At 39.1% G+C, this 23987-nt stretch overlaps 1 protein-coding gene across 1 annotated transcript in view; it reads right to left on the bottom strand.

The window, feature by feature from the left end:
• The window catches only part of LOC108550039 (protein groucho-1), a 219883-nt gene that overhangs the window by 70228 nt on the left and 125668 nt on the right, over positions 1–23987 (bottom strand). Inside the window, exon 5 of the mRNA XM_017903637.1 lies at positions 3126–3263. Within this exon, the coding sequence (XP_017759126.1) occupies positions 3126–3263 (138 nt within the window). The remainder of the gene's footprint in view (positions 1–3125; positions 3264–23987) is intronic.

Genomic DNA, 23987 nt, shown 5'->3' with positions numbered 1-23987 from the left:
CAGGAATGCTGATTAGTCGGTGCTCGTGCGCCGTAACACTATAACCTATCCGGCCTGGAAACCGGGCAGGAAGACTCCGGATAAGATTCGAGGGGCGAAGGGTGAGGGTGGGCCGGGAGGGGGTGCACAGGGTCGAGGAAAGGGGTTGCAGATCAGCGAGACGGGGTGGATGAGCGCGCGCGAGCAAGACGAGTGCGACGAAGAGAGAGAGGAAGAGAGGGTGGAGGAAGAGAACGCCGGCAGAGAAGCCGGCGGCTTAATAGGGAGGAAATTGAGTGCTCGAGCAATATTGAGGAGGATTCGGGATTCGCCAGGATCGTATCCATCCGTCCGCTTTCGGATTCCTCGGGCGTGCATCGGCTTCCTCCTACCACCGGCCAGGGATTCTCATCCGCCGCGAATGCGTTTCACGCCGGACTGAACGCGAATCGGACCTGACCCGTGTATTCACCGGCCATTCAACACGCCGATGCCCCGCGGACGAGCTCGCCTAAATTTTCCTCCGAGGTGATTTCACCCTCACCCGACCCGTCGCAACGGATTCAACTTTTCCTACAGGTCCGTATGTGGAAGAAATTAATTTCCCGCGCTATCTGGTGTCATTCGTGCCCACTTCGCCGTGATTATAGGTACAGGTAAACACAGGGTGGATTATAACCGGTGGTTCGAAACGAGTGGACCTGATTCCGCGTGAAAAAATAAGTCGAAAATGTAAAATAAATTTTTCCCGTACGAAGCACCGTTTTGGACAAAATGGTGCTCGCATATTTGATGGCGCACGCTTGTTAAACATAGTGATGCAACCAGGTTGACAGACACTCGCTGTTCGTGATAAGATCGAGGTTGTAGACCCGATACGACCCGATTTATTATATTAGGAATACTTATAAAGACGCGTAGAAGTGTAAACGATAGTTCACAGCGACCTCCGCTAGATGGCGTCGTTGTCAGACGCCGCGCGCCAAGCAAATCTTTGAGCTCGATTTTCTCGAAAACGAAGCTTCGTATCAAAAAACTTCGTTCCACATTTTCGACTCAATTTTTCACGCGCAATCAGCCCCGTACCCTGCATTGTTAATTCCATTGCTAATTCCTCAAAATAACGTTGCGTTTCTATACGCTACTCGACAGATTGATATCTCGCGCGAAACGTCATCGGGGAAAAATTATTTCGCGAGAAGTAAAACCGTAATTGAAACGATACCTCGCTTCGCGCGTTATCAGCGACGTATCGATAATAATAATTACACGGATCCGGTAATGCGCGAGGTCATAAATATCGGAAATTTTCGCACGGACACGCGCAACCCGGGATCTTCGCAGTATTCCATAAATCACCGAGTACCAAGAGAGCCGATCGAAACACGAATCGAGCGTTACTCGATGCTTTTATAAAAGCTTCAGCGAAACTGACGCGCAGCGCCATCACGTATATCAAGGCGACATCTTCGCGAACTATAAACCAGGCTCTGACACCGACGATCGTCGGCTAATAAAACGCGTAATCGCGACGAATAACTATGCCCGCCCAGGCTCGGACAAATTTCCTCAGGCCCGTAACAAATTTCTTGGTGCCCCGCGCGATCCTTTTCAATTTGCAAATTTATCTGCCTGTCGTTTAGATAACTATGCACAATGAAAGTAACAACAGAGGGGTAAAAAGATGGAGGAAGAACCGAACCACCCTTGCCACCCCGTGTATACACAAATCACTTCCGGCGGAGTATCGATTGGCACAGGGATGGAGGGGGCCAGTGGTCGGGAACGGAAATTGATTTCGCATTAGAAAAGCGGCGGGATCGTTTCAATTTCGACTGCCCGCGAGAGATTTCGATTGCTCGTGCGTGTTTGTTTTTCGTGTCATCGGCCTACGTTTAATATTTAATTTGCGGGCTTAACGCTGCGCCACCGGTAATGTCGCCGGATAGTTCCGTTAGTAAACACAAACGTCGCCGATGTATATGCGCGGTACACCGTTTGTAAGTTTAATCGCCCCGAATGGGAAACGGGAAAATGATAAACGTATGGTGCACAGGTATGTACATGTATTTCCATACGTAGGGTGAGTTCCGTGGGGGGCAGTCGCACCCTCCAATTATCGAGTCCGAGTAATTGCTCGTGCTTTCGTGATATTTAAATTTTGTTCGTTTTTATTCCCCCATTCCCGGCATTTTATTCATACGTTTTTGTGTTTTATGGTGTTCTATGATAATGAAATATTACGCGTCGAATTTGTCGAAATTGTTTGAAAAAATTCCGATGACGTATACAATAAAATATCAGATGTTAACAATAGCGACTGATACGCCATTTTGTCACGTTGGAAGACCACGTTTGGCGAAATTTGCTCGTAAATGTCAATAAAAATAGTGCTTCGATTTAACTTTATTAAATTTCGAAACGATACATTTTCATAATATAACGAAATTCTTTCAGGTATCGGAAAAATGATCGAATATCCGAAAATTTGAAGAATAAAAATTCCAATGAAAGGTGAAATATTGAAAAAAACTAGATTTCAACAATGGCGAGTGATTCGCCATTTTGTCACGCTGGAAACTGCACGTGCGTCGAAATTTTCGCGTGTACGACAGTAAATGAAATACTTCGACATAATTTTATTAACCCCTTGACGTACAGTGACGTCTGGCAGACGTCATTCAATTCATGTGCCATTGTAGACTTTGACGTCTCCGAGACGTGAAGAATTATCTCTGACGTACACCGTAGTATAGTATATTATTAAACAGTATTTTTCGGACGTACAAAATTCCGTTCTATTTGCATATCAAGGGGTTAAATTTCGAAATGATTTATTTTAATAAAATAACGAAACTCTTCTGGTCACAAGAAAAATCACCAAATTTCCCTAGGAAAAAGTACCAAATTTCCCTAGGGGAAGTTACCAAATTTCCCTAGGGAAAATTACCAAATTTCCCTAGGAAAAATTACCAAATTTCCCTAGGGGAAGTTACCAAATTTTCCTAGGAAAAATTACCAAATTTCCCTAGGAAATAGAAAAAAGAAAATCCGAAATTTTCGCGTGCACAGTTAAAGCATAGTAACGACAACGTGCACGCGTGTATCAACGGCGGGTAATTTATCTTGCATTGGCGTGCACTCACCCCGATAATGGCGTTGAGTTCGGTCATGGTCACTTGTTTGGCTCTGTCAACAGCGGTAGCGACTTGTTGTTGGTGTTCCTGGGCGAGAAACGGCAGGATCTGAACAATTATGGCGTTTAACCTCTTCGCTATCTCTGTCTGAAAACAGAAAGGAGAATCCTTATTAAAGGGTAAATCGCTTTACGGCCGATCCACTGAATCGTGCTCCCCGTAATTGAACTCGGATAACGATTGTCCTTTCACCCCGGGCCACCCTCTCTGCAACCCCCTCCGGCTTTCTCCGCGCGTTATTTCGAACGGTATCATTCATCGGACCGTGACGCGGCCCGTATCGAACGCGTGTGCATTACTTAATACGAGTTTTATTGAGTCCGCTCGCTTTCTCGATTGATCGTTTAGCTCGGCCGAATCGTCGGCCCGGTGATTTATATCGCAGTTCTCGCGTCAATCTCGCGACATGCGTATGGGTAATTGACTGTTATTATCTCGTGTTCGCGTGATAGCACGTATTCACTGGAAATTCGCAGCCTGCGAAATTAAATCGGTTCTAAAAATCCCTGTCATCGACGTCAGGTCATACCTATTATCTGCCTATTTAATACGTGATTTTTCAATTTTTCTTTCCCTCTTTTTTTTTTTTTTTTTTTTTTTTAAGATTCCTGGGAAGAAATATCGTGAGAAAGTTTGCGGTGGATGAAATTAGATAATAATAATTATAATACGTGATTTTTTAATTTTTCTTTTTCTCTTCTTTTTTTTAAAGATTTCTGAGAAGAAATATTGTTGGAGGATTTTTTAATTTATTTTTTGGGTTAGGGAAATATAGTATAGTATACCGTGTTCCTTATGTTTACAACGTAATATTGGAAAAACGTCCTTAACTTTTGAAATTAAGTAACAGAAATTTGTTAATGGAAATTTTTTAATTTATTTCTTGGGGTAGGGAAATATAGTATAGTATACCGTGTTCCTTATGTTTGCGACGTAATATTGCAGAAACGTCCTTAACTTGTGAAATTAACACTAGGTTTACGCTAGGACGCTATTTTTATACCTATTTCTAAGGACACCTGTCAAATTGACAGGTAAAGGAAACCACGTGCCTTTTTCTTAACGATTAGTACAATTTAAAAACAATTATATATTATATTAGCAGACATAATATAAATTAACTAAATCTGTTACCATCGTATAATTGGAGCAACCCTTCCGTCAATCTAGTGTTAAGTAATAGAAATTTGTTAATGAAAATTTTCTAATTTATTTTTTGAGGTAGGGAAATATAGTATAGTATACCTAAAACTTGCAACGTGATATTGTAAAAATGTCTTTAACACGTTAAGAGCCCAGCCCGTTTTACTTGCCATTCCGTTCAGACCTAACTCAGCCAAGTCAAGTGGACCATCGGTGGCGAGCGATGTTCATAAATATAAATAACAATATTCATAAAACTCGGAGATAATGTACCAACTGTTTGGAATAAGGAATTCCCAAATGTTAGGTCCAAAGATGACGAAGAATTAGCACCAAAAGTGTAATAGGAACCTAAAAAGTCTGAAGACTGGCTGGGCCCAAACGTAAAGTCTAGCTGGGGATAATGTATTTTTCATGATGGGGGTCATCGGTGACCCCCGGAGCGCTGTAGTCAAATCAAGTGTCGCCCCCATACCGCTGGACTATGGAATTTCCCTTACTATTTAATTTCACTACAACAGAAACATATTGCTGTCCTGCATAGCGAACCCCTAATTCACTCCATCCCCGTTCATTAGCATCGAAACTCGCAATTACCAAGTCTCCGCGTCGCCAAAAGGATGTTCCCAGCTCGCAACAAATTTGCCGCGCACGAAACCGACAGAATCCGGGGGCCGGAGCAGCTATCAAAGACCCCTAACGTCGGAGCAAGCACATTCTTCCAATATTTGCGAGCAGAATATGCACAACGCTGGCAAAAGAACAGTGCGTCGGTGCAAAGAGCTGCACAAGGTGGATCGTTAAGCGAGGTAAGGGCTGGCTTAACGCACCCTTACGTGGGACGAGTACAGATGCAGGTGTGCCATAACCGGTCGAGGGTGTTTACGACGCCCTCCGGCCAGAACAGACTGACGGGGATTAAATTAAATCCACGCTGAATCGGCGGTAGCCTGGCCTCTCTCCCTCTCTTTTCCCGGCTCAATTTTCGTCCCGACCGATGCCGACGGGCATTACCTGTATCTGCCATCACTTCGGCCGGAAATTAAGGTCGCTCGACGAGCTGGAGAAGTCACGTGTCCGCCGGAAAACCGTCAAGTGTCCCGGACAACCGACCAACCGCGGTTCTTCATTGTTAATTCGTTCCGATACGTCTCGACACTCGTTCACAGGGGGTGAATTCGGGGTGAGTTTCGGCTTAAGGGAAGTTCCCGTGCCGAGGGGATGATTTTTAGCTATAGTCGGTGTTTCACGAGGCAAAATACAGTACCGTAGGATTTTTAGCTATATTAATCCTATGCAGACCAAAATCTGCGTGTCTAATAAAGAACAACTCTCTTTAACACGTTGAGTGCTACGTCAGTCCCTAGGGACTGACAGTAGACTTTTCGTTTGGACGGTGTGGATTCTAGGGACTGACAGCGAATTTTTCGTTTGATCATCATCGGTGCGTAAGACTGGCATTGTCAAGGGTTAAATTATCAATGACAATTAATATATCGCAAAAATTTAATTCCCTCTGCTAAAGTAAATCTTTACACTTCCGTGGCTTTTTTCGACTGATCGTTTCTTGGTGATCGCCTTTTTGCCTTTCTGGCATTCCCCACCCCATTATCTTCTGTTTATAATTTGTATATTTGTGCACTGGCTGTACCATTCTCACAGTCCAAACGACAAAGTGAAACAAAGTAATCTTCTGCTCATACCCTTCGGTATACTTGAGCGCTCGGCATCGAGTGCTCGCCAGCTGCCGCCTGAGCGGAAAGTAGAGCAAAATCGGCGCCGCACTCGACGTGTTAATAACAAAACAAGTTTATTTAATTGACATAATACACAAGGTTCCTCTCAATTATAACACTCACGTCTCGACTACACCCTGTCTGCCTGCCTCGCGCCCTTACATCCCTATTTAAAGCCAGATCTATCTCATTCTATAGACACGCTTTCTCTCTCAATCATTCTACAGACATTCCGACAAAAGGATTTGCCGCTATCATTTGTTCTTCCTGCGTCAAACACCCGATATCGCCGTTTGCTACTCCTTGCTTTTCGAGGAGCCGTCCAAACGCTTCCATGCGCTCCGTACACTCATTCGTCAAAGCCAATGCCGTTGCTTATTATTTGATAGAGGCCTTCGCCATTCGCCACCCCACTGTACTGAGTATAGCCATCTAAAGGATACTATTGTCATTGGATTAATCTATTCGCTGATCATCTAAATTCCACAGAAATATTAGAATAATCAATGGATAGCTCAATCAGCATTACAGGAATTGACAACTGACAATACAGTACTGGGTATAGTCATCTAAAGAATATTATAGCCATTGGATTAATTTCCACTCCAGTGCCAGGAGGCACCCCTTCGCGGCAGTCGCTATTTGATCAAATTTCGAACATGGATATTAATTAACACTTTGACAGCCACGCCGAAATCACATGTTTCCCTCAGGACGCCACGGGAGTGCACCGCTAGATGCGAGATTTGTTCCAATATTTTTTCTAATAAAAATTTTTAATCGTTCAATGAGGCACTTTTTATTTCAAAGTATCTTCCAAGTAGCGGTTAGATTCCAAATGCACTAACTGTCAATTTTCATTCAATGTTGTTCAATGTAGTTTAAGTAGTTCAAGCGCTCCGGTTAAATGACCACCGTGGCGTCACAGGAGAAACCGTGGACGCTCATATATGACCAACGTGGCAGTCAAAGTGTTAAGGGAAGTTTGAGTGCTGAGGGGATGATTTTTAGGTGTAGTCGGTGTTTCGTGAGGCAAGGACTGTTAACCCTACGTCGCCATTTAATCAGATTTGTTAGAATAAAACAAATATAAATTTAAAAAATTCTATACCATTTTCCAGATATAGAAACAATGTTTGTATACACTTATATATCGAAAAATTTTTGTAGGAATATTTTTTTAGTATCTTCGGTTCGTTTGAGGATATTCTAGAAGGCCCAGCTTTAAAAATGAATTAATTCTTTAATATTAAATACGAAATAAATTAATATACGTTTTCTGAAAACTATAGGGTTGAAATTAAGGATTGCAAAAGAACGTACAGGATACATGGACGACAATAATTTTGTGACTATCGTGGACGTGTCATTTAACACTAGAACTACTCATCTATAATGCCCATTTATCAATAATAATATATATACACAAATAAAATAATAAATAAATTGCAATGAAAATAAAAATCAATATTAATTTGTAATTAATTGCAAAAATAAGGAGCAAGTTATTTTGACTGCTTTGGTAATTCCAGTGTTAAACGTTTCAAGCTAAAAATTATTTTTACCACTAGATATATATATAAATAAAATAATAAATAAATTGCAATGAAAATAAAAATCAATATTAATTTGTAATTAATTGCAAAAATAAGGAGCAAGTTATTTTGACTGCTTTGGTAGTTTCAGTGTTAAACGTTTCAAGCTAAAAATTATTTTTACCACTAGAAACTGATTAAAATATCAAATTCGTTAAAATACCAGGTTTCAGACCCCCGGCTATGCAGTTGTTTTTGGAAAAATTAACGCCTGCTTTTATTTAGATAAAAACGTAATTTATTTTCCGCGATAACACTTTAAATTTTATTATCTATGTATATTATATTCAGGTGCGCATTACCCTAGTGTTAATGGAGCCATGTATTTTCAACGAAATTACGTTATAACTCGTTACAAAATAAATTAAGTTGACGAGTAGTGCGACTAATTATGCAGCATTCGCGCGATCCTTGAAACCGATTTTTCCGATTTATATTCCACACAACGATAATCGAGTTCACTGCAGAAATCGATTAAATCCACTTTTTGAAAAATCATAAATTTAAGTGTCAAAGCACTTGGTACAGTCGTAACTTTTTATATTTATAATAACTTTCCCTGATAATTAAGATTAACACCATTAAACGACAAAAATTTTTTCGCCACTGAATAATAAATAATTTATTTCAGAGGTCGCTTTGATTAACTCCGTACTCTAATGTAAATCGTTGCAATAATGCAACTCGAATGCACTAGCAAGCCACGAATGATAACGGTGAATTTTTTAGCGCCGTCTTATCAGAATTTAAGTAAAATTTGGTAAAATTTAAATTTATTACTTTTTCACTTGCCAGATCGATTAACTCTTCCAGTAACGTAAAAATGGTAACATTACCAACGATTACCTTTTGGCTGTTTTTTCTTATAAATTTTATACACCGTTAGATGGAAGTTGCATTTGTATTTACGTATTCTACAATATTTATTTCGATTTAAATTATAAAGGGAATTTTAAAAAACAATATACATCATTTCATTGCATTTTTTGTTTTATGGCATGATTTATGTACCAGGACTTTAAAAACAGGATGTCCAAAAGAAATGTATACACACTTTACGTAATATTATAAAAACAGAATATACTTAGATGGATTACAGATTAAGAGTACAAATAAATTAGAAAGAATAAGGTATTAACCAGTTAGCTGTGGCACCCCCTTTTGAGAGTGCCCCCTGTGGATTTGGTTTTATTAGCGTGAATGCAAGTGTGTGAGTTGGATTACAGATTAAGAGTACAAATAAATTAGAAAGAATAAGGTATTAACGAGTTAGCTGTGGCGCCCCCTTTTGAGAGTGCCCCCTGTGGATTTGGTTTTATTAGCGTGAATGCAAGTGTGTGAAGTCGAGTAATGGCACGAATGAAGATATGCATGTTTTTAGACGTGCGAGTGGAAGATCTAGAATGCATAATGTGCAGTTGCTATGGATCAGAGTCAATATGTTAGAAGGAAGTTCAGTTTGTTATAAGAAGCATGAGAGTGAACAATTAGGATATAAAACGTGTGTAAATTATAATTTTATAATAAATATACGATTGTTATACAACAAACTCGCACCCCCCTATATGTGTTGCAAAACACATTATTGCGTAAACATATATCTGAAGTTCACAAAAGAATTAATAAATCTTGTTTATCTATAGTAATCTTGCATGTTACGTATCACTGCTCTGTCAACGGAAATTAATTCCGACCAGTATGACACCCAAGTCCAAATTTAGTACAGGGGTTAAATATTATTATCTAAATATATTAATTTATCAATTGTTAAAAAACGTGGAAAATATTGGTATTGATTTTTATTCACAAAAGTGTGTATACGTTTTCTTTGGACACCCTGTATATCTTAATATCCTACACTCGAGAATGTATCGTGCTTCGATTTTCTAATTAAATACAAAATGGCCGCCGACTCCGAGGAATCGTTCGAAATTGGAAGAATTTTTGCAATTCTTTTATATTATTTTAAATTATCTTATCTGAGATATCGACGACCAAACGCGTTATCTATCACCCTATTTGTCCCGTCCCGTCTAACCTACCCTCCCCGACGACCTCGCCCACCGTTCTTGTTGTTCCTCTGGCGCGGAATATTCTGAATTTTGCACGCGGGAGTCGCGTTTCAGCGGACTCGAATTTTAATTGGTTCCAACTTTAATGAAGCCGCCGCATAATTGGGAATAATAATTCGATTAATGCATAATTGAACGCGCCAACCCCCTCTCGGCCGGCGCTGCCGGCGAAATCGCCGGGGTTAATTTGTGTTAACGGCGCGACAAATCGACGATTTTCCCGCTCGAGTTGCCCGAAGATGTTCCGTTAATTGAGAAGCTAAGCGAGTTTATGATCGCCGGGATTACGTGCAATTGCGGAATACAGGTAGTCACGGAACACCACGCGAACCCTGTTCTTCCACTCTCCTTTTACTCTTTGCTCTATTACTTTTTGAACCTGGAAACCGTCCTGCTAAAATTGGATGCCATGATCTAGCAACGATACAGTGGTAAGGTGATAAGGCAAATAACACAGGTGTCGGGTGGTTATAAAAATTAGGAAAACGAAGGAAATAAAAATTGCAAACAGGCGAATTTTTAATGTATATTATTAATTTTTAGAAATTTCATTGGTTTCAAGCAGCACGAATTTTTAATTTCACTGTTTTCATGACGTTCTATGCACGTATATGTAAGATTGTTATGCTAGGTTAATCTTATGCTGATAGAGATGTGCACGTTTAATAAATAACGGCTCCTTTTTAATAACAAAACAGGTTTATTTACACTAAAATATCACACTAGGTTTCTCTCAACTGTTCCTGTGAAATAAATTCATTTGAATTTGTCTCACAAGCCGTGGCACGATTAAAATCGTCGGTAGTCGCGTCGCGACTGACGTAAATGCAACTTTAGGCCACAAAATGGTAGCCAATGGTCAAATTCACCAATGACTCAGCAGTCAACTTGGAATCAACGAACACTTACTCGATACAAAGTATCTTTTCAGAATAAGCATTTACATGCATTTTATGAGACAAAATTGTACACGAATGCACACTAGATCATCCAAAACAAACCTAGGCCCACAAAACTAGGTCCAAGACTAAAACAGAAAAGAAAAGAAAAATGGAAGTAATTATGGGTGAATGTCACGAGTATAATTAGGCTTTTAATTCGTCTAAACGTAGAGGATTTTAATATCTGGAGATAAAATGTGTACGACTCGGTCTTATAACGAGGCGAATCGCATGATCGAACGTACGGAGGCTCGCGCTCGAGTTGACAGAATAATTATGTTCGTTGGCAAGATACATTCCCTTTGAGACATCAAAGACACCGGTTAATAATACCACGCGACGTGCATCTTAAAGAAATTCTAGGAAATCGTTATAACCCTGACAGAGAGACGAGTCGCAGTCGGTAAAACGTCAAAGAAAATTTTACCCGTCGTATCCCATTCCGCATCGATTCGGTTTCATATATGCCGCTACAAATGACAAAGTAAACAGCTATTACCATGTTACGCGAATAATCAAAAGAGGAAGGAAAATATCCACGATAATATCCCGGGACCAGAGCATCGCGATACGTTGTTCGAAATACTTAGAAAATGGAACGCGAATTAACCTCTTGCTCTACGATTTGGGTCCCGATGGCGCGTGCCATAGTGAACAATACAGTCGATCACACGTTCGGCCATTTTAAGTATAACACGTGACCTAGGCGGGAAGATATGGAGGAAAATTAAGTGCGAGCCTGACTAATGAATGTAATCGTTAAACTAATGATTATAACCATTAACTAATGAATAAATTATTAGACGCACGTCCAAATTACTATTTCCCTAGCTACGTACATTAACAGTTTCCTTGATAAAGTCCATGAGTAGGTATCCTTATCTCAGAGAAAAATAAGAAAAAGAAGGGAAGAGTACACAAATTTTCAAGATCAATAATGTTACTCTGAGAAATTCGCAGCACTTGGCTCGTCACCACCCTAATTACCAAATTACAAACACTCGAAAATGAATCTCAACTACCCCCACATCCCTAGCCTAAAAGAAATCAAGAGAAAAGGAAGTGGAAGAGTATAAAAATCTCCAAGATCGGCAACGCAATTCTGAGAAATAAACACCCCTTGACTCGTCACCACCCTAATTACCAAATTAAACACTCCAAAATTAACCCCAACAACCATCACACCCCCATGAGAGAAGAAAAAGAAGGAGAAGAGTATTAAAATCTTCAAGACCATCAACGCAACCCTGAGAATTTCGTGCTACCTGACTCGTCACCATCCTAATTACCAAATTACAAACACTCCAAAATTAACCTCAACAACCCCTACACCCCCGCCCCAAAGGAAAGCAAGGAGAAAAAGGAAGAAGGCGAGGAGTATAAAAATCTTGAAGACTAGCAACGAAACGCTGAGAAATTCGTGCGGCTTGGCTCGTCGTCACCAGCCCAATTACCAGCGAGGGGTGGCGAGCGCGGCGACTCGACGCTGGCGGCCCATTAAGCGGCGCCTGGGCGCCGGGGTTTTCGCGCGTTCGCAAGACGGGGCACGTGCGTGTAAGCGGGAGGGCAGCGTGGCGGAAGCGGAAGAGGTCTATTCGTCGCGCAACAGGAAGCAAAGCCGCCGGGTGTCCGCCAGAGAAAACGCAACCACCCCATTCGCCGTGAACCACCACCCCGTTCCGCGGCGTCTCGAGCGTCGCGGCCTGGCAGCAGCCGTTTTCACTGCCGCTTAAACGAGCCTCGGATGCTAATTGAAATATCGCGGCCACTAAAATTCTTGGCAAGTTTCCCTCTCTTGGGCCCACGAGCTGACGAACGAGTGGCCGGGACGAAGAAGGTGGGGTGCAGAGGGAGAGAGGGGGGTGCAAGGTAGGGGAGTTGTTTTAATTACCCGTCGCCCTCCAGAGTGCCAGTCATTAGACCACTAATTATAACGTACGGGAGAATGAGTCGCGCCACCACGCGAATCGGACGCCCTCTGCAGGCGAAACGACGAATGGCGGATGCGATTTCCGTTGCTTCCGGATGTAGGTTCATTTGTGCGTGAATGATGCCGTTGGATTATTTTGATTCTTCGTGCAGGGCGTTGTGGTTAGGTTAGGTTGGAAAATGTCGCTTGGAGAAATGTGGTAGGTATTGTGGGATGGGGAGAATTGTAAAAATACAATTGGGGTGGGTTTGGATCAGGGTTTATTAATTTTGTTTTACTCCTTTGGAGTAAATACTTGGTGGCTTTCTCTCCTTTTTCTTTTTGGAGTTATTAGTTAATTAGGATTTAGCTGGGAATATACGTGACAGAACAGTGACGTTATAATCAGAATCTAGTGATTAAATCTAGTGACTAATTGATGAAGGTAGTGGAAAATATCGTTCCGGGAGATAGGGTGGAGAGAATTGTGAAAATACTTGGGGTAGGTTTTTGATTAGGATCTATTAATTTTGCTTTCCTCTTTTGGTGTAAATACTTTTCTCTTTTTCTCCATTCTCCTTTCTTTAGAGTGGTTATTTAATTATGATTTAGTTAGGAATATAGCTGACAGAACAGTGACATTATAATCAGAATCTAGTGATTAAATCTAGTGACTAATTGATGCAGGTAGTGGGAAATATCGTTCTGAGGGAGTTGTAGAAATACTTAGGGTAGGTTTGAATTAGGACAACCCTCAAATTTCATTTTATTCATCTTTTGGAGTAAAAATATAAAATACCTGTTGACCTCAAGATTATTATTTAGTTACAATTTAGTTAGAATTACAGGTTGCAATGTGTACAATATTACAATATTATTATATAATATATAATATACTATATACAATATTTTTATATACAGTACGTGTACAATTATTATTATACAATAATAATATTATTGTAATATTTAATCATTATTCTAATATTAATTGCCAAATTCTACGATCCCTTCTCTGTAGTTACGAGTAAGCCACCATGTTATTTTTCCACTAGACCATACTCGATGTAAGAAAAAAAAGTTTGTAAAGAGAAACAAATGTGCATATAATCGAGACATAAACAAGAAACAATCTAATCGACAATCTGAGTTCTTCGGAGACATGCATTTAAATTTATTGACTCGTCTCGCTAAATCGAGTCTAGTGAAAAAATTCTCACTAGGTTACCAGACAGCACTAGTCTCAGTCCGTAGACATCACTCCCGTACTCGATACCGATTTGTTTCTATTCCACGTTAAATTGCCCGAACTTCCCCCGTGTCTCGAGTAAGCAGCTAACTTCTCGAAGACCCGCAACACCCGGTCTTAGCCCGAATTATGCACGCGAAACTGTTCCATTCTGTCGTCGTTAGTTTATTCATTTTTAGCCACGCGAACGCGGGTCTTCTAAGCCGCGGTGTTAATCGGTTTAATAAAACAGTTGTAACCGGAAGCCCCGGTCGGACCTGTGAAATCAGATTTCTTAAAGTGGATGAGCGTTCGTTCGGCCGATCTCGTAACAACGTCGTAACACACCCGTCCAACCAACAACCCCTTTCTTTCTCGATCAATCACTCAAAAAAAGAAAAAAAGAAATAATAACAATAACAATAATAAAAATAAAATAAGACAAACGAATTGTAGGAATTTAGATTCAGCATTGTTCCAATAACTAGAATAAAAAATGAAGAATAAATAAACTACCCCTCGTCCAACCCTGTCCCTAAACCAACAACCCCTTTCTTCTTCATTCCACTATTCAAAAAAATAATAATGACAATAAAAATAAAATACGATAAATGAATTGTGGAAATTTAGATTGAGGATTGGTCCAACAGCTGGAATCAAAAATGAATATAAGATGAACTATCGCTGGTTCAACGCTGTCCCTAAACCAACAATCCCTTTCTTCTTCATCTCATCACACAAAAAAATAATAATAATAATAATAATAAAAATAAGATGCATTAAATGAATTGTGGGAATTTAGATTGAGGATTGGGCCAATAGTTGGAATAAGAAATGAAAATACGACAAATAAACTACCCCTCGTCCAACCCTGTCCCTAAACCAACAACCTCCTTCTTCTTCCTTCAATAACTCAAAATAATAATAATAATAATAATCAAAATAAAATAGGATTAACGAATTGTAGGAATTTAGATTGAGGATTGGTCCATTAGATGGAATAAAAAATTAAAATAGGATAAACTATCACTGGTACAACGCTGTCTCTAAACCAACAACCCTTTCCTTCTTTATTCCATCACTCAAAATAATAATAATAATAATAATAATAATAATAATAATAGAAATAAAATACGATAAATGCATTGTGGGAATTTAGATTGAGAGTTGATCCAATAGCTGGAATAAAAAATGAAGATAAGATAAATAAACAACCCCTCGTCCAATATTAAACCAACCCCTAAATCAACCCCCTCCCTTCTTCCTCGACCAATCACTCGAAAAGGAGAAATATAATAATAATAAGATAAATAAACTGTAGAAATATAGTTGGAAGATTGGTCGAAGTACCAATCCTCCTTCACCCGATCGCCATTTTGTATTTAAAACCAGCCCGCGACCGAACGTGGGACAAAGGGACCACTCGTTAAGCGTGGCACAAAAGCTTCTTCAAATTGCATTCTGCGAGTTCGTCGCGCGCGAAATTCGCCTTTTAAATCTGCGCCACCCCCTATAGCCGCCCCTGGCCAAGGGTGCGGGACAAGTTTCGCGTTAATTTCCAGAGCGTTGATACAATTTCACGGCGCATAATCGAGCCACCGAGCTAAAAGAAGGATCCCGATGGACGGCAGGGTAGAAGGAAGGGATGGAAAAATTGCGTGCGAATGGCCAGGGGTGGCGGAAGAGGGTGCAAGACCGGGACAGTACAAGACGTAATTGCGTTGCCGAGAAGTTTTCACCGGCTGAAGAGGTAACCAAGGAAATAATGAATGGCTCGGGATGCTTTGGCCGCGGCGCGAAGAAAAGGGTGCAGGGAATAAAAGGGGGGACCAGATGGGGGGAGCGGGGCGCGGCGGGAAACGGAGAGTTTTGGTGGCGCTAGCAGGCTCTCTCATTGTCCCGGATTTCACACGGGAGAGATGAAAACCTTGCCCGGGAATGAATTTTTCCCTACCGAGCCAAATTGGACCAAGAAGATTGCCAGTCTCTGACCGGCTACGTGTCCCTCTTCCGCTGCGAGAGGCGCTTCTGGCCGAGAGATTGCGAACGGATCTGCTTCTCTCGTGCCACCTACTCCGTGACCAAAGTCCTTTCTTATCGTGCCAACCATTTTCTCGATATTGGCTGTCTTAATCGTGATTTTTGGTTTCCAAGCTTGGCAGGAATAGCGGGCTTTTTGGTTATATTCCGTGATGCCAGGTCACTCTTTTAGGCCAGTCTATTTTTCTGTGTTATAAGAAAAATAATTTTAATGCGATATTTTTTATTCTTCTTCTTCGTTTGATTTTTCTTTCAAGTTGGAGGGTAGAAGTGATTGGTACTTGTAATTTCATTTTCAGAAGATATATGGATTTTTTAGTTGATTATATTTATTCGAATAATTATGTGAACATATTACGGGAATATATTACTCTATTTTTCTGTGTAGAAAAATAATTTTAATGGAATATTTTTTATTTTTCCTCTTAGTTTGATTTTTCTTTTATGTTAGAGGGTAGAGGTGATTGGTACTTCTAATTTGTCTTTCAGAAGAATCGGAAAGAAGAATTTTTTAATTAATTATAGTTGGAATAATTATGTGAATATATTAGGAGATTAACGTGAATTTGAATTTTTATTTTAATTATAGAGAGAGTATGTATGGTAATGGGTATTTTCTTTTTTAATTTGTTTTTGGGAAGAAATATTAATTTTGCAGTTAATTGCAATTAAAATTATTGTATGAATATACTAATACACAAATGATTTTAATACGTGAATTTGAATTTTTATTTTAATTATAAAGAGAGTAAGCTGATAGGTATTTTCCTTTTCCTTTTTTTTTTTAAATTTGTTTTTGAGAAGAAATATTAATTTTTCAGATAATTACAATTGAAATAGTATTGTGCGAATGTATTAGGTGATTAATTGTTTTGAAATATGAATATGAATTTTTCTTTTTAAATATGGAGAGTGAGAGGTGATGAGTATTTCTGTCTTTTTTTATTTTTAATTTATCTTTGAGAAGAAATATTAATTTTCCAGTTAATTGCAATTAAAATTATTGTGTGAATATATTAATACACAAATCATTTTGATACGTGAATTTGAATTTTTATTTTACTTATAAAGAGAGTAAGGTGATGATGGGTACTTTCCTTTTCCTTTTTTTATTAAATTTATTTTTGAGAAGAAATGGTAATTTCTCAATTAATTGCGATTTATTATGTATGTATGTAATTGCGAATTATTGTGTAATTATTATTGTGTTAATTAATTACTGTATACCTATTAAAAATTATTATGTAAAGATGGAGGGTGTAAGGTGATGAGTATCTTCCTTTTCCTTCTATTTTAATTTATTTTTAGGAAGAAATATTAATTTCTTTGTTAATCATAATTAAAATTATCCTGTGCATATAGCAAAGAATTAATCATTTTGAAACCCGAATTTAAAAAATTTGGAACGATGTATTAATTAATTAATTATAAGAGAGTATAATTGAGAACTTTCAGTGGCTGCCAAAAAATGTTCTACTTCACTTGGAATTAGATCTCAACAAAATTCTCCTTGCAAAATTTAATACGAATTAAATATAATTAAATAAAATTATATCTAAATTTGCATATCAATAAATAAATTATATTTAGCGTTAATTAGTATACAAAACTTAAATAATATATCCACTACGACATACTATATCTCTGATGATTTCATAATTAGTGATTTATCGAGGTTGTAAATTCGATTTTTATATTTGACAGCTGAAAACGTTCGAGTCTATGTGTGTCCGACGATTCCTCGAGCAATCCCTTGGCAAATTTGTTAGGATTGTGGCGTAGCTTGAGCGAATAATTTATCGCGCGTTTTATTTTCTTTCGCCTTGTGACATCCTGCTTGACAGATTGCAAAAGACTTAACAAGATTCTGTACACCACAAGCTGCATACCGTGTTTGCACGACATAGTTTTATTTTCGAAAACCTGTTATCAGAACGAGGTGCCAATGCTACACCACAACGGCAACCACCGCAGATAGCGGCTAAACAAATAACCTAAATCCAGGAACATTTCGAAAAATAGCAATTTATCATTCCAATAGATCCGCTCGTAAATAAACACGACACACACCAGAACTTTATTCTAATTTGATTTGAGGGCTACAAAAACCGGTCTAAACCACTGTTTTCAGACTTCTGTTTTCGCAGTTGCTGAAAATATTTTGACATATTGAAAAATTTACACATCCACAACCGTGGATACTTTTACTTTCCGAATACCGAAAACCAGTTTGCGTTTTGAAGAAATTCGAAACCTGATTGACCAGTCATCTTTCATCACGAGGGGCATCAAAATTATACAACCTGTTTTAAAGTATTTCTTCATTCAAATGGTAATAATCGACAGTCAAAAATGGAGTTTGAAATGACGGGAATTTGCATTACCAGTTGTCAATGTATTAACATTAACCCGTGTTTACATGTAAGCAGAATTATATATACCGTTTCCGATTTCCCATCGTTCTGATCTTTATTAGTATATAAATTCGTCTAATTTTCCTCATTTTGTCGTTAAAAAAATTGGGAGTATTCTCTAAGTATAAATAAATAAGTCAGCGAAAACCTGCTTTCAAAAAGTCATACAGTCTTTTCTAAAATAATTCCGGAACTCTCTTCCGTTTCGATCTGAATTTGCAAGAAACCCTAGGGAACGTTGAACACGATACTAGTTTCAAACCCGCCTGTATATAAAATAACATAATTCCTACAATTTTCATTATTTCGCAATGAAAAAAATCTCGAGTATTCTCGAAATATGAAGAAATAGGTGTTCAAAACCCTCGTGACGAAAGCTCCACTAGTCTCCTCCAGAAAAATTCTCAAAGACACCCCCTTGTTGGGTCCAGATTTGCAGAGAACCTAGATACCAATTTCAAACCTCTCTATATATAAAATTACATAATTTTTACAATTTTCATTATTTCGCAATGAAAAAAATCCCAAGTATTCTTGAAACATGAAGAAACAAGAGTCCAAAAGCCTCGTGTCAAAAGCTCCCCTAGTCTCCTCCCAAAAAATTTCCAAAGTGTCCCCCTATTTGGTCCAGATTCGCAGAGAACCTAGATACCAATTTCAAACCTCTATATATATAAAATTACATAATTTTTACAATTTTTATTATTTCCCAATGAAAAAAATCTCAAATATTCTCGAAACATGGAGAAATAAGTATCCAAAAGCCTCGTGTCAGAAGCTCCTCTAATCTCCTCCAAATAAATTCCCAAAGACACCCCCTGTTTGGTCCACATTCGCAGAGAACCTAGATACCGATGTCAAACGTTCCTATATATAAAATTACATAATTTCTACAAATATTATTATTTCGCAAATGAAAAAAATCCCGAGTATTCTTGAAACACGAAGAAACAAGAATCCAAAAGCCTCGTGTCAAAAGCTCCCCTAGTATCCTCCAAAAAAATTCCCAAAGTGTCCCCTTATTTGGTCCAGATTCACAGAGAACCTAGATACCAATTTCAAACCTCTCTATATATAAAATTACATAATTTTTACAATTTTTATTATTTCACAATGAAAAAAATCTCGAGTCTTCTTGAAACACGAAGAAACAAGAGTCCAAAAGCCTCGTGTCAAAAGCTCCCCTAGTCTCCTCCCAAAAAATTCCCAGTGTCCCCCTATTTGGTCCAGATTCGCAGAGAAGCTAGACACGCCGGAACGCAAAAACTCGCGGGTAATACACTCGTAAGACTCTCCGGCAAGCCGAAATCGACCATCCACCACACTTTCTCCATTGCACGTCGTGCAGGGTCATGACACCCGGAGAGACAAGGAAGCAGTGGCCCGGTAATATCGCTTGAGGCCGCAAGAAGCTTTAGCAAAGTGCCTGCACTTCGCGCGCATACACTCCACTCGCGTTTCTCCGCGTGCACGTGTGTTCGTGCATGTGCTCCTATTCCTACACCTGTGCCGTGCACGCACACGGGCGACGGGCCAGCCGTCTAAAAGCTGGCAGCAACATTCGCGGCATGAAAATGCAAAGCGACAAAGTGCCGCCGATAAAATTCTTCGCCGGTAAAACGGTGACGTGAACCGAATGCTCTTCCGCCACCTACTTCCGCTTCCTACCAGCGTCAGCCACTCGTCGTGCGCGATATACAGCCGATAATCTAATACCACGTTCAGCCCGGGAACATCCAGGAATCTCGATGATCCGACGCCACCAGAGACGATCTATGCCGCGTCGGCTGCACGCGCTGATTCCTCTTCGACGTCGAGTTCGGGGATGCAACTGGAGAACGGAGGGTGCAATTGCTTTCGTGATAAAGGTCTACCGAGGTATGAGTGCCAATGCGTGTGATCGGAATGTTCATTCATTGGAATGAAAGAAACGAGTCGAGAGGTGCGAGAAGCTGGTGCATAGCAGGCAGTGAGAAAGTAAACAGTGGGCATGAGAATGGGCGAAGACTAATAAAATCGCCAGTCTGAGGAAATTATCAAACTGCTATATTTATTAACTTGGTATATCTGTTATTGAAGTAATAGGAACAGTTTTGGTTGATAATTCTGCGTCGTATAATTTATTTAAGGAGGAAAATGCTTTCACATCTGGCAATGTGTTTTCCTTTGTTCTGTTTTGCTTTTATTATCTTTTGTGATTATAATAGTGATTTTTTGTGAGTTTTAGTGGTTGAGTTCTCAATGCTCAATTAGAATAGTAAAGGTAGTCACCTTATAGGAATTTTGGTTGGAAAAATTTAACATAACCTAGTTCTCGCCATTAGGGGATTAGGAGTTATTAGGGTATCTCTAAAAGATTTCCCCTACGTAAAAGCAAAAATAAAACAGTAGGGTATCTGGCAAAGTATATATTTTTTTTTAATAGTATTTAAATTTTTATACAAGATTCAAATTTGGCGGGATTTCTTAGCTAAATGTGTGAGTGCATTGCATGTTTAACAGATGACGTGACATGGAAAGCTAGTATGTATCATGACTTGGCCGAGTGTGCACATTTTGTTTTCTTTCTTTTATATATTAAAATATACATTTTGGTAGAATATATTAATATAATATATTAAAAATAAACTGTTTCAAAGGACACGTGTCTTACTTTTGACAATCAAATTATCCATCTCACTAGGAACGATTGTCGAAACAATTTCAAACAACGTGCCTACGAAATTTCATCAAACATGATACGTCACTAAGAAATTAATACGTTTATATCAAAGACGTGGGCCGAAATCCGCAACGCCGAATCATCGAAATCTGCCAAGCCCAAAATTAGAAACACAACCAGAGCTGAATATCCGCCATAACCGACAGATTACCACCGTCGAAGCCCTCAACGCTTACGCCTCTTTATTGTTCCGTACCGCCAACTTTCCGCGCCCTCATAATTCCTCGGCTCTTTATCGTCGAAGAGTGCTCTGTTATTGTCTTTGATAAACAGTTTACCCGTAACCAGCGTGTTCTTTACGACCACCCACGCCTCGAAATCGCGCGTCATTACAGCCCACGTGAGCGTGGCGTGCGACTCAAAAATAGCAGCCTTTATCCCCCAAACTTTCTGTCCATGTCTGTCTGACTCGAGAGAATTATACTTCCCATGGATAATCGAGGCATGGAAAAGGAAGACAAAGAATTATCTACATCTGGTTGCAAGGATCTAGATTACTCTGACATCATGAAGCATCCTTTAGCATTTATTCCTCTTTCTCTATTAAAGGCAATTTTATTGTTAAAATAGATCTGCAATATTGTTGACCAAGATTTTAGGATATAATATAGTTCATATAGTATAGTTATATAGTTAATATAATATATATAATATAGTTATAGTTCTAGATAGACTGGGTTTTCTACGATTTTACTGCTAAAATAAATTTGCAATATTGTTACTCAAGATTTAAGAATATAATATAATTAATTTACTATAGTAGAATATAATATAGTTAATATAGCATAGTTATATATATATATATTATAGTTACTATATTTATATATACATTATACGTAATATAGTTATGTAGTTAATATAGTATATATGATATAGTTATAGTTCCAGACAGACTGGGTTCTCTACGATTTTGTTGACAGTGAAATATACCAAAAAAGGTGAAATTTAGAATAATTCTTTCCTTTTGCTGCATTATGCCCCTTTTCCTTCACGGTATTATTATTCGGCAAGCTTAAGACGGGTTGCGCCTAACTCACTAGCGCCACCACGGCCCGTATCTACGATAAACGTTTATTTTCCAATTTTTCCTTCACAATCTCGGATTTTTCTTTTCACCACGCGTGTCATATCGGTTGTACGATATTATTTTCACAAATTTTTGTTTCATACATAACCTAAAAGGGTTGAAATAAATTTCCATTCTCTATTCCGTGGAATTAATCAATTCGGGTTATATTCTAATATCTTTGCTAACAACATAGAAGGTTTTAGGCTTTAGTGATAAAATTGGCTTTGACAGAAAGGGGGAGAATGACTCGTGTGTACCCGGTTAGAAGGATAAATATGAAATTCCGCTTTCACAAGATTTCATCGCAGATTCGCAAGCTTCGACGCAAGACACCTAACCTAATCAGCCCACGCGACGTTTCCTTTCCACCGAAAACACGGGAAGCCGAAGGCTTTTGCGTGACCTTGAGATCACGAGCATGAAGAACGCTGTCCTGAGTCACCGGCAGCGTTCCAACGGAAGCGGAAAAATAATCGTCGGAGAGATATCGCGATGATACCAGGCGTGACGCGTGCTCCGATATTTCGTTTGGCCCGTGTTCTTCTCGAGCTCCGTGGCGTCGGGAGCATTGTTTGTTATTGCTCTCAGCCAGCAAACACGCGTGGGCGTTGCTACAAAGGTGATGATAACAAAATTCGTGGTGGTACACGACTGCTTGGCTTGGAGTTCCCGGCCATAACGGCCGGCTATCGTAAACTCTGCTCAGAAATAGTACCAGGGCAGTAAATTTATTTTAACACCTCGCCTATCTTGTTCCTGGTAATTATTCCGAAGGATTCGAAAGTCTCGGATTTGTATTCGTCGAGGTGAAGCCTTTTTCAATGTTCCTCCTCGTTATTGGTACTTCGCGTATCGAGATCTTGCAGCTGTTTAGCTGCGGTGTCATAAACATGTTTATAGTCTCATTTTTGCCAGTGATTATATAGATGTAAGGGGCCATGAATGTTGGTTTGTTATCTTCGAGATTAGGCCTATGTTTACATTAATACTCTGTGTCCACCCTTGTTAGCATATCTTATTCCATGTTGATATACCTCGTTCCTGCTTTTCGTGATCCTATTTGTAGATGTGATTTTCGACCAGTAAGGAACTAAGGAACATCTGTGGGCCTCATTTTGATCAGTACGTCAAGGATCATGATTGTATTATATCAAACAGATGTACATGTGGTTCACTTGTACCAGGAATTCATAAAATCCCGCGAGCAAACATTTATATTTACCACATCTGTCATTCTATACCTAGGCTACTCGTTATCACAAATTGCTGATCATATAAATCCTCGAATTTCTTGGAATCAATTAAAATTAGAAATTCAATGAACTTGTAAATGGAATCTTGAAGATTCCAATCTTCAAAAAATACCGAAGAGCTTCCAAACAATATGTTGGAAAGACATTGGGCCTTACCAAGTTTGATTTCGATATATATCCAATCCCTAAATCATCCCAATCTATACAAAATTCGTTAGATCAACAGAGACCCCAAATTTAGTGTACTGGCAAGCAGAATCCTTAAAAATTCCAATCTTCAACAACTGTCAAAGACCTGCTAAACTTTTTCTAAAGATGTCAACCCTTTTCATCCACAATTTTGATCCAAATCCAATACCCAATACATGTCAATCTCCACAAAATTCGTTACATCAACAGAGACCCCAAATTTAGTGTACTGGCAAGCAGAATCCTTAAAAATTCCAATCTTCAACAACTGTCAAAGACCTGTCAAACACTTTCCAAAGATGTCAACCCTTTTCATCCACAATTTTGACCCAAATCCAATACCCAATGCATGTCAATCTCCACAAAATTCGTTAGATCAACAGAGACCCTAAAATCAGTGAACTCACAAGCAGAATCCTTAAAAATTCCAATCCTCAACAATTGTCAAAGACCTGCCAAACTTTTTCTAAAGCTGTCAACTCTTTTCATCCACAATTTTGATC

Source organism: Eufriesea mexicana, unplaced genomic scaffold (assembly GCF_001483705.2).
Source record: "Eufriesea mexicana isolate 0111107269 unplaced genomic scaffold, ASM148370v2 scaffold2458, whole genome shotgun sequence".
NCBI classification, from domain to species: domain Eukaryota; kingdom Metazoa; phylum Arthropoda; class Insecta; order Hymenoptera; family Apidae; genus Eufriesea; species Eufriesea mexicana.
This window is presented reverse-complemented; position numbering and strand designations above follow the sequence as displayed.